General features: G+C 50.7%; 1 protein-coding gene across 1 annotated transcript in view; it reads left to right on the forward strand.

Moving 5' to 3' along the window:
- The window catches only part of Tmem132d (transmembrane protein 132D), a 506,271-nt gene that overhangs the window by 345,219 nt on the left and 149,004 nt on the right, over nucleotides 1-12,048 (forward strand). The window contains exon 4 of the mRNA XM_046445929.2: nucleotides 3,718-3,901. Within this exon, the coding sequence (XP_046301885.1) occupies nucleotides 3,718-3,901 (184 nt within the window). The remainder of the gene's footprint in view (nucleotides 1-3,717; nucleotides 3,902-12,048) is intronic.

Below are 12,048 nucleotides of genomic sequence, written 5' to 3' on the forward strand. Positions count from 1 at the left end.
GCATTCTACCACTGAGCTACAGCCCCATCCCTTTTTGTTTGATTCTAAGACAGAGTCTCACTAAGTGGCCTGCTGGCCTCAACCTTTCAGTCTTCTTGCCTCAGCCTCCTGGGTGGCTGGGATCACGGGGGGGGGGGGGCACCACTTGCCACCATGTTGCAGGTTATTGGACTCACCTATGGGAGAGGAATGGAGGGAACTGGGGAGTTCTGTCCTGGAGAAGTGATGTCTGAGCTGTCCTGGTTTACCCCGTGTCCCTCATCTGGTGCCACCTTCCTGCTGACTTACACTCAAGGACGACTTCAATGCAGAAACATTCTTCTCCCTTGTTTGCTGTGCCTTAGCAGTTTGAACCATCATGTCCTGATAGTGCATGAACTTTATGCACTCCTTCTAGATCCAATACATCACAGGGCATGGCTACCCACACAGACCATCATAAGCCTCTGCTCGGTGGTTCACAATTCCAGTTGTGTTTTAGAAACTCCAAATAAGAAAGTCAGAAAGGCAGAGAAAGAGAGGGCAAAGGGAGGGCACAAGGAGGAAAGTGACACCTGGCTGGACCCAGGGACAACCAGATCTCTGCAGGGCTGGTGGCTGGTCAGTCCAGGCAGGCCTAATGCAGGGGCCAGGTGGACAGTGATGGTGCTGAGCAGGCTCATTCTAAACTTCCACTCTGCCTACCGTATTCATCTGTAGGTGGCTTTCTGATGAAAACCAGTAACTGGACTCCATGGTGAGCATGGATTCAAAGATGAGCATGACCACGCCTCTCAGGACACACACACACACACACACTCATACACACACAGACTGTAGGATCTCGGTCCTTCCCCTCAGAGTTCAGCATGACAAAGTGATAATTACTGCCGAATATGCAAGGCTTCTGGAAGCTCTCCAGTGCCGTACGTTTACAACAAACTTCCACTGATATGCCAGATACATACGATGAGTTATTCCAAGCCGGATCAGCACGTGCAGAACGTGTAAAGGAAACTGTCAGGAGCTCACTTCACAGCCCCAGTGCAGCAGACCCTCCAGGAAGCCCGCCCAGCCTGCCGGGCCTTCACGAGAAGACACACACTTGCAAAGTTCTGCCTGAAGTTCAGGTGCACAGGCTTTTTGAAGTTTGTGCTGTCCCAGGTTAATTTCCAGGTTAGAGCGCTTCCTCACCACATCAGAGAGAGGACACTCAGCTCAAAGGAGACCTGGCTGCTGGTGTATCTGGGCCAGCAGAGAGATCTAAGGGAGAAGGGGATCTCATGGCAGGGACCCTCCACATCAGACTCCAGGAGGAGGAGCATTGGGTGAAGTGAACAGCGCTGGCAGGCTCACAGGTGGCAGTGGAGTCGTAGGTGGGTCTTTGGACAAAGCTTCAACACATGGAGAGGTGAATGGGTAGGTATGACACAGTGAGCTGCAGAGATAAGGAGAGGGTGTGGGGCCAAGAGAAGCCCTGTGTGCCCACAGGGCAAGTCTGTTCCATGGGGTTTGAGATAAGGGTACCCGGAAGGGAACAGGAATGAGCACCGCTGGAGGTGTCAGGTCAGGCCGTGGGGGTCACACAGGTCAGGTTGCAGGGTCACAGGCCAGGAGGCTGCTGGAAGGGCCCCAGCCCTCAGCATAACTTTTGCTCATTGGGCCCCACAAATGCAACTTTCCTGTGAACAACATGGCAAGGTGGGCCCAGCACAGCCCTAAAAGAGATGATCCCATTTCATCCACAGGAAAGCCATACCACAACTCTTATAAATATAAAGACACAGGAGTGTTCTCCAGGACCTGGTTCCCACCTTTCTTCTATTTGTGAATAGTGAAGTCCACTTAGGGCTCCAAAAAGACAACCATGAATGGCTTATGAAAAGCAAGGGGTGTGTGAGTGTGTGCACGTGCATGGCATGGAATATCATTCAGCTAGTACAAAGGTACCAGCCCTTGGCCTCATGTGGATGATTCTGGCGGACATCATGCTAGTGAAACAAGCCTGACAGAGAAAGAAAACCGTGCACGCGTTCATGTCCACGTGGAATCTTAAAGAAACAAGAGCAACCAAAAGAAGTAGACAGAGAATGGGACACAGGGAGCGCCAGGGCCAGCTGTGTCGGGAGCAGAGGAGTTAGAGCAGCATCGTGTGGGATGAGCCATCTAGGGTCTGATGCCCAGCGAGGCCACAGTGCTGAGGTGAGTTGTGCACGTGTCTCCTGTGGGACGAGCCCATGAGGGATCCCCTGACTACACCAGCGACCGTGAGCCCATGTGAGGGGAGGGAGGGTGACTCACTTCACCAAAACCACTTTCCTAAAACCACATTATCCAGAGCACGTTAGCCACTGTGAACAGGCATAATGACATTCATTTTAAAGAAGAAAAGGAAAATGAGTTTTCCTATGTGCACATTTATCCATGAAAGAAATAAAAAGGAAGGGGGAGGGAAGGGCTCCTGGCCAGGGGTGCGTGGTCTCCAGGCCCACCCCAGCTTCTGCTTCCCAGATCAAACCTCCTTCCCCTGGGAGCCGAGGACTGAGAGCCTGCAGGACTCCCCAGCAGGAGCCATCGTCCCTGCCATTGCTCCCATCCAGGACAGCTCCTCCTGTCCCTGTGGGAGATGCCGCTGGAGCATCCCTGCAGTGGAGTCTTAGGTCTTCTGATGCCATTTCTCCACCCTCCTCTTCCTCCTGCTCATCTTTCTCTCTCTCCCTCCCTCTTTCTCCCTTCATTACTGAGCCCCCCATACACAGCACTCCACCCCTGCCTTTATGCCAAGGAGGAAGGCTGCTAGAGAAGACCCCCGTATCCCTGAGCATCCATGCAGTTGGGTGGAGAGATAAGAGGTTTCAATGGCTCTGTCACCTGCAGGGAGGGTGCCGTTGAGACTCCTGAGTGACCCTTTTGCAAACAGTGAACTTGAGTCTTCAGGTTGGATCTGATGGATGGAGCATGTTTTGGCCCCCGAGGCTTCGCACCTCTCTCTGTGGACTCTCCCCCACAGTCTTCATTTCCTCTTCTGGGAGGGGCTGGCACGATACTACTTGTTTTTTTTTTACCTGACACATAGAATAGCAGACATTATATAAGAAGCAGACTATAAAAAGGTACAAGAGGTAGCCAACTAATTAAGCTAACATTAAGAGTTGCTGATCTAATCCTAGTAATCTTTTATTCCTTTCTAGATGCATGCCTATAGGAATCCAAGCGGCCTAAAAGCTAACGTTTGTCACAATAACTCCTGTGTCCAGGTAGCATCTGGTCACGTTGCCATGCCCATCAGCATGGACCCCTTGGTCTGAGCTCTTCCCATGCCTTGCCTCTGTTCCTCTGCAATTCTCTCACCAGCTAGAAAACAAAGCCACAGCACCCTCAGATGCCCACAGAGTTGTCCACCCACCTCTAACTGGCCATCCTTTGCAAGATAGAACTGAGCAGGAGAGGGAGTCCTCCCCTATGGAGACGGGTCAGAAAGCACTTAGGAAGTGGAATTGCTGTTTGCCGTGATGACCCCCCTCACCTGCCCTGGGGATGATGCACAGCTCACAGAATCGGGGAGCTGGGGCCCTCGAGTGATGCTGTGTGAGCCCAGCAAACACTGCAAAGCCCACCGTCAATGGTGTGTCCTTCCTAATGCCCTGTGTGGGTGACTAATGTGGGAGTTCCCATGGCTGAACACCAGCAGCCGGTGCCCTGCTTAGACCTTCACAGTTACTCTCTCCTCCTCTCCAGTGTGGACGGCACCTCCTATGAAATCATGCAGATCGACGTGGAAGTCGAGGAGCCCAGTGACCCGCCCACCACACAGCTGGTCACGTGGCAGGTGGAGTACCCAGGAGAGATCACTTCGGACCTAGGAGTGTCCAAGATCTACGTGAGCCAGAAGGACTTGATTGGAGTTATCCCACTGGCCATGGTAAGAGTGCCTGCCTCAGGCTGTTGGTACCAAACTCCGGGACGGGGAAGGTGCCACGCTGTGACCCAGGTTTGGTGGGGAATGTCAGTGAGCGAGAACCAGGCTAGGGGGAGAAGAGGCTGTGAAGTTGACCGCATCCGCCAACTCTAGAAATGTGCATTCTTAACTCCAGGTATTAAAATTGGGTCTGTCTTTGTATGAAAATGATTGCTGATTTGATATCTGTGTGGCATACCATGTAGATCCTATGCGGAGTCTGTCCATGTGCAGCTCTGCAGGGCAAAGGCGTGGAGTGTCGGGTGGCCATGCCTGGTTGTGAGCAGGGCTGAGGCTGCTGTCCCTGAGCATGGCACATGGCTTAGGTTCTGTTGTGGGAAACCAGAGGAGCACAGGTTGTGCCAACAGGTGAACTGATTCTGCAACAGGCCTCCTTTGTTACTGAACAGCTCCCAGCAATGAGGTGGGGCTCTTTCCGGAAGAGGCCATCAGAGTGCGGGGCAGCCTGCGGGTGCGGCTGGTTCTTGAACCGCATTGATTAACTGGGTTCCCACACTTTGGTCTGGTGAGACTCCAGCCGTGCTGGCCGGGCAGCTGCCCATGGCTTGAGAGTGAAGAGCCGGCTTGTCATGGAAGAGTGGTGGTGGTCACCCTCAGTACCTTACTTTGACTTTGTTACTCTGATGTTCATTGAGGGATATTTGTAAGAAATCAGATGCAAATCCCAGAATCACTAGAGAAAGAGGAGCGCTGGCTGGCTCCCCTGGGCCAGGTGAGGACAGAGGTGGTGCTGGGTTGTCTAAAGCAGCTGGAGGCCACCCGGCATGCTCGGGAGACATGTGGCCTAATGGTGTCTTTAGGAAGCACTCTGGCTGCATGTGGAGATGAATTCAGGGCCAAAGGACCTCTGAGAGAGCTGAACAATGCGACTCTGGCAGCTCTGAAGGAGACCTCCTAGCGCAGTCTCCGGCCAGTGAGTCTGTGTGGTTCTAGCCCCTGTTTGGGATTATCCCAGGTTTATATGATGGCTTCAGAGGCTTAGGGAACAGCATCCTATGGCTGAGTGACTCCAGAGATATTGTCCTTGTCTCCATGATCCCAAATTAATGACAAACATGTCCACACTGCAGCAGCAAGAAGAGGCTGAAGGAGACAAGGGCGGACACAATCTCTTGCTCAGTGCACCACCTCTGCTCCCATCCTATTGGCCACACCCCAGTGTGTGGATAGCAGGACTTTCCCAAGCACTGGAAATCGGTGTGGAAGAAATTTGGGAATAAAGGATAACTCAAAAAAAAAAAAAAATTCCCCTGATAGCTCCCTGACACCACCACACAAACTTACAATGCTAGAGACTTTTCTATCATAAAATACACTGTGGCTTATATTTGGAGTATAGAATCCTTTGCATACATCTCTGATTGATTCCTTGAGGTAAACTTTTAGAAATATGAATCAAAGGATATGCAATTTTTAGTGGTTTTTTTCAATGGTTGCCAAATTGCCTTCTGGAAAGTTTAACTAATTTACAGTTCCACCTGCTGTGTATAATGACACCCACATCCCTGCAACTTCACCAACACAGAATATTAAAATTTAAAACATAGAGAATTTATTAAGCAAAAATTATATCTCAGTGTTGCCTTAATTTGTCCTCCTTGGGTTACATTTTTTTTAAATTTCCTTATTACACATTTGCTCTTTGCCTGTTTTATTTTCTTAGTGGGAATGCAACTCCTTATTATTACTTTGCTATAAATCTTCTTTTAAAGTGGAAAAAACCCCACATGATATTGAATTTACCATCTTGAACTTTCGTTTTTGAAATTTTTTTAAACTTGTTCTTTTTAGTTACACACAACGGTAGAGTGTGTTTTGACATACCATACATACATGGGGTATAATTTCCGCTCCTTGTGGTAATACATGATGTGGAGCGACACTGCTCATGTATTCATATATGAGCATAGGAAAGTGATGTCCAGTTGACTTTACTGTCTTTCCCATTCCCATTCACCCTCCCTTCCCCCAAGCCCCTTTCCCAAACAGGTGAACCTCACTCCTCCCTCCCTCCTGCCTATATTGCATCATATGAGAGAACATATTCGGCCTTTGGTTTTTTTGGAATTGGCTTATTTCACTTAGCATGATACTCTCCAGTTTCATTCATTCACCTGAAAATGCCATAATTTCACTCTTCTTCATGGCTGAGTAATATCCTATTGTGTATATGTATCACATTTTTTAAATTCATTCATCTGTTGAAGGGCACCTAGATTGGTTCCACAACATTGCTCTTGTGAATTGAGCTGGTATAAACATTGATGTGGCCATGTCACTATCATAAGCTAATTTTAAGTCCTCTGGGTATAATGCTGAGGAGTGGGATAACTGGGTCAAATGGTGGTTCCATTCTAAGTTTTCTGAGAAATTGCCATACTGCTCTCCAGAGTGGGTTCACCAATTTGCAGTCCCACCAGAAATATGTGAGTGTACCTTTTTCCTCACATTCTCTCCAACATTTATTGCTACTTATATTTTTGATAATTGCCATTCTGATTGGAGTAAGATGAAATCTCAGTTTAGTTTTAATTTGCATTTCTCTAATTGTGATTTTGAACATTTTTTCATACATTTGTTGACCATTCATATTTCTTCTGTGAAGTGTCTGTTCAGTTCCTTTGCCCATTTATTGATTGGGTTATTTGTGTGTGTGTGTGTGTGTGTGTTAAGTTTTTTGAGTTTTTTTTATATATCTTGGAGATTAATGCTGTATCTGAGGAGCAAGTAGCAAAGATTTTCTCCCTTTCTGTAGGCTCTCTCTTCCTGTTTTTGATTATTTCCTCTGCTGTGAAAAAGCTTTTTAGTTTAACAAAAATCCCACCTATTGATTCTTAACTTTACTTCTTGTGCTTTAGGAGTCTTACTGCAGAATTTGGTTCCTAAATCAACATGATGGACAATTGGGCCTGCTTTTTCTTCTAGTGAATGCAGGGTCTTTGATTTAATTCCTAGTTCCTTGATCCACTGTAAGTTGAGTTTTGTGCATAGTGAGAGACGGGGGTTTAATTTCATTGTGTTGCATATGGATTTCCAGTTTTCCCGGCTCCATTGTTGAAGAGTCTACCTTTTCTCTAGTGCATGTTGATGGCACCTTTGTCTAGTATGAGACAACTGTATGTATGTGGGTTTGTCTCTGTCTTCTATTCTGTGCCATTGATCTTCACATCTGTTCTGGTGCCGACACCATGCCGTTTCTGTTACTATAGCTTGGTAGTATAGTTTAAGGTCTGGTATTTTGATGCCTCCTGCTTCACTTTTCTTGATGAGGATTCTATCTTGGCCTCTCTACACGTAGTTTGTTGGCTTTAGATGTGATCTCGTTGCTGCTCCCTGGGTCTCTAGGACTTCTCCATCTTGCAGAACTGAAACACTTCCCCCTCCTCCTCCCACATGGGAAACACCTTTCTGTATCTGTGGTGCCAGCCGTCTGATTGACATAGAACCCACTGCCTTTGCAGTTTACTGTTTACCTGCCAACTTCTCAGGTTCATTTTTTTTTTTTTGATGTGCAGAAAGTTTTGCTCGTCTGATTGTTTGTGTGGTGTGTGTGTGTGTGTGTGTGTGTGTTCAAATCCACTGATCTTTTCCACACAGAAATCCCCCATCTCCCTCTAATTACTTCCAAGAGGAAAGATGGACCTGTTTTATTTGTTTATAAAATCTCCAACTATTAAAATATCTGAACACGGCTCACATACACATAGGCAAGCCGAACTGCAGCCTTTAGAAGTAAAGCTAAAGGCAGACGCATTGGAGAGTTCTGCAGGGCAGAGGACAGGAGGCCAACCTGGGGCAAAGCCCGAGGCCTCCCCTTCTTGGTGGACATGTGATTTCACCTCTGGGAAGCTTGGAGCTGGGACGTAGCTACCCTCGTGTCCAGGGCTGTGAAGGCTTTTGCATTCTCTTACCCAGTCATTAATTTTTGTGAACTTCCTTGCATTTTTTACAATTTGGGAAATCCACCTGGACTATGCTCTAGGTAAAATGTGGTTTTGACCTCAGTGAACACTGTCCACCGCACGTCCCTGCCTCACCCTGGGCCCAGGTTGTCCTTCTCTGAAGAGCAGGAGTCCTCCTTGGAGCCACAGTCACTCTGAAGAGAGAGGTCCTGGGCTCCGTGGCGGCTCCTGGCTTGTGGCTGCCACGCAGGTTTGGAGCTTGGCCAGGCTCCCAGGCAGCCGTGCTAAGACACATCAGCGGGTCCCATGGCACCGGCAAGTCCTTTAAAACTTGGTCATAAGGCCCTTCATTTCCAAATCCAGCAAACGTGTTTTCACTCTTTTCGGGAAGAGTCTTTGGGGGCTGCTAACATGGATGTTGCTGTCAGTTCAGGAAAAGGAGGTGGCGGATGCGTGGGAGGTTAGGACCTGGCCCTTCCACGGCGGGTCCCCACGGGTCCTCATTGTGGCCCCATGGGTGCTGGTTGTCTCGTGCCTAAGCTGTGACGACCACTCTTCGGCTGCTGCCCTTGGGCTGGGACTTCAGCTACAAGTCAGTCTGGAGGTGAGGTCAGGACAGACTCGCTTCTGAGTTGCCCTTGATAGTCAGCAGAGGGGAGCTGTGACCCTGAAGTGACTTGACAGGATTTACAATGACAGAAGGGGACGGGTGTGTTTGCCAGCCCAGCCCTGCCCATTCCCAGGGAGGCCACAGGGTCCTAGACAAACACCAAGCCAAGGACGGGCCACGGGTTCCTCCTAGTGACAGGCACCTCCACCGTGCCACCAGCAGACCCCGGCCCCTGCTTCCTGGCCTACCGCCCAGGCCACCTGCTCCCAGCGCCCTTCCTTGGTCCTCATGGCCAGGTGGGACCTGGGGTGGCCCTGCTGCTTCCCTGCACACAGGGAGGATGACAGGCTCCTCTGCTGGTTGAGACCCTGCCACTGGGAGCCACGGTGCCTGGCAGCCGACCCTGTGTGCCAGGGAAGCCACTTTGATGTATCTCGGTCCTTCATCGTTTCGTTTTATCCTTTGATCTTCACCCAAACCCAAGCTCCTGCCCACAGAAGCAGCCGGGCTCCTGGACACAACCTTGGCCTTCTGTGCTTCTCCTTAACAGGAGCTGGGGCTCCGCAGTCCCAACCTCGATGGGAGCTGGGCTCCTCAGTCTGGCCCACCTGAGCTGGCTCCCCTGAACACGGAGTCCCTTCCTTGAACAGCTCCTGGGTGACAGTGGAATTACCCTCTTCCCTTCTTAACTCACTGTGTCTTCCTGAGTCTTTCTGGTCAATGTCCTCCTCCATCTATGACCAGGATCAATGGCCTATCTTTGTAAACCTAGCAGACAAACTTCCCCTCACTTTTATGACCACGTGATCGTGACGTCATTAACTTCTGGTGACATAGTCTCCGAGCTGCGCTGGACGGAGTGCATTTCTCTCCTTAAGTGAGGGGAGCCATCCTTTCGCCAGCCATACCTCCCCTCATCCTCAGAACCTCGGCTGGTGGCTGGGGACACCGGGAGCACAGCTTTGAGCTCCCTGCTTCCAGGCTTCTGGCCCTGCCCTGGCCTCCTGCTGTCTGTACGCCCTGCAGGAAACACAGCACTGACCCAGGGCCGACTCCTGATAAATGCCTGCAGACAGTGACCCCCAGGAATACAGACATCTCCGGAGAGAGGGCAGCTGGATCCTTATCACCCGGCAATTTGAAGTCAGCACAGGTAATGTGCTGTGACAGTCACCTGCGGAGATCAGGACGTGGGAAAGATCCCCAAATCACAGAAGGAACCTTCTTTCCTGGCTCCTAATCGTGAAAATTCTCTTTATTTTTAGCATAAAAGCGGGCTCTGGGCTCTTTCTGTGTGACTTTTCCTGGCGTTCTCTCCCGTGTAAGCCTGTTAATTAATATGCCAGATACCTCTGTTGTTTCACTCTGACTTTTTGAAAATTCAGTCGGGCTGCAAGCACACGGCCACCTTCCTTTTCAGACTTCCTCAACCAAGTGCAAATTAAGATGCTGTGACAGCCCTTGAGAAAAAACTTCCTGCTCGAAGGCGCCTGCTTTCTTTGTGTGCTGTTGAGTGGCCAGTGCTGCCCACACAGCGCTGGGTGACCACAGCACGCTCAGCGCTCACCGGACACCAGGCAGGGCTCACTGATCTTCCTGAGCTCCTGGAACCCCAGGCTGGCCCACAGCCTGGGTACCACTCCTGTCCTGCCCCACAGATGGAGGAGACACCCAGCTTGCATCCGGGCTCCACGCTGCCCAGCTAAGACACTGGCTCCACTTGGATGGGCTCCACAGTCCATGCTCACCCCCCGTCCACCAGGCAGCTCTTGCAAGCCAGAGCGGAGGGTGTGGGCTGTTGATCTGTGCAGGGTGCAGAAAGATCCTTGGAAAATGCAAATGCAATGACGCGCGCTCACCAAATAGAAACGGAGAAGTCTCATTGAAATAAGGAAATCATCTGAAAATGAATTATTTATTATGCGCAAAGCCACTGCCTTCCCTTTCCAGCCCCCTCGCTGCCTGTGAGCTCCCTAATGAGCCTCCTCTCCAGAGGTGATTTATAATGAGCGACAGCAGCGGTGGCTGGGCCTCAGTGCTGTCACCGGTACCCGGCACTCTTGCTCTTGCTGTCTGCCGCGTGGCTCTTAACAGCCCAGCTGCACACATCCAGTTGCTCGCAGTGAACAAATGATCGTGATGTGACTCATTTTGTAGGCGCAACAGAGACACCGCACACTCAGGGAATGTCTACAAGCCCCGCTGTGTGCCGGGCGCTGGCCTCTGGGCTTGGGGTCTAGCGGGGGACAGGTTTGGTTTAGCGAGGTGGCGAGTGAGAAATGACTGAGCAAGACGATTTCAGAATCTGTGTGTGCTTGGGCCAGCCAAGCAGGGAGCCGCCAAGCAGGCCAGCTCCCTCAGATGAGGTGGTCAGTGCAGAGGGGACATCTGTGCAACGAGCATCCAGCCTGGGAAGATGTGAGAAGAGCCCGTTGTCCAAGCAGAAGGAAACCTGGAGGCTGAGGCCCAAGGCACAGCCAGCTTGAAGCGCTTTCACTGGGGAAAGGCCCCGGGAGCTGGGGATGCTGAGTCCAGGGGCAGCAGTGGGAGGCTGCAGAGCAGCAGGCGCTGGGGACAGGCCCTCACCAGCCAGGGCACAAGCTGGGCAATCACTGATGCCAGGTGTCTCACCCTGATCTAATTTGTGAACTCGTTCACACATGTCTATCTGAAGGCCATGAGGAACACACTGAGGGGTAATGGAAATGGGAAGGTCAGGCTGGAAGCTAATTTCCAAGTCCACATACAAAGGTTGACGAGGGTGGACCTGAAGGTAGACGGAAGGTCTCCATGTACTGCCTGGGGACAGTAGAACTTGCTTCTGATTGGATGCACTGGTCAGCTTCTGCAACGCTGTGACCAAAATACCTGATGGGAACAACTTAGATGGGGAAAGCCAGGTCTTTTGGCTTTAGAGGTCTCAGGCCAGTTCTGCTCTAGGCCCAGGTGAGGCAGAATGTCACGGGGCAGCGCCCAGCAGAGGGAATCTGCACAGCTCATGGTGGCGTCAGGAAGCAGGGGGCAGTCCACAGGGAAGATGACCCCTCCAGGGCAGCCCTCACTGACCCGCCTCCTCCAGCCTCACCCCACCTGCTCATAGTCATCACCCAGTCCATTCAAACTGGGTGGCCTGATGAGGCTGCAGCTCTCACAGTACGATCATCTCTCCTCTGAGCCTTTGGGGGACATCTGGTATCCAGACATAACACTAGACAGGAGCACGCTTGACCAGGAAAGATCAGCTGAGTTTAGACCAGACTGTGCCACCCGATGGGACCATCTAAGCTGAAACCCTGTCCTGTGACCTGAGCCATCCCATATGGCAGCCGTGGCCATACATGGTTCCTGAGTTCTAGAAATGCAGAGTGTAACTAAAGAGTAACATGAGAAGTAACATAAACTTGAAGAGAGACATAAACTTCAGTAGCCCTTGGTGCTAGTGGCTATCAGTTTAGATGGTACAGCTCTGGACTTTTGTCCTGGGAACTCAGGGGAAATCATGCATTTGTTGAGATGTCAGGCTGTATACTATCATCTGCTCTGCGGATCCATTGTCCACTCCTGTCCACCCTGCACCA

The sequence above is a fragment of the Marmota monax genome, unplaced genomic scaffold (assembly GCF_021218885.2).
Source record: "Marmota monax isolate L192 unplaced genomic scaffold, Marmota_monax_Labrador192_F-V1.1 WCK01_AAM20220418_F8-fsc00200, whole genome shotgun sequence".
Classification (NCBI taxonomy): Eukaryota; Metazoa; Chordata; class Mammalia; order Rodentia; family Sciuridae; genus Marmota; species Marmota monax.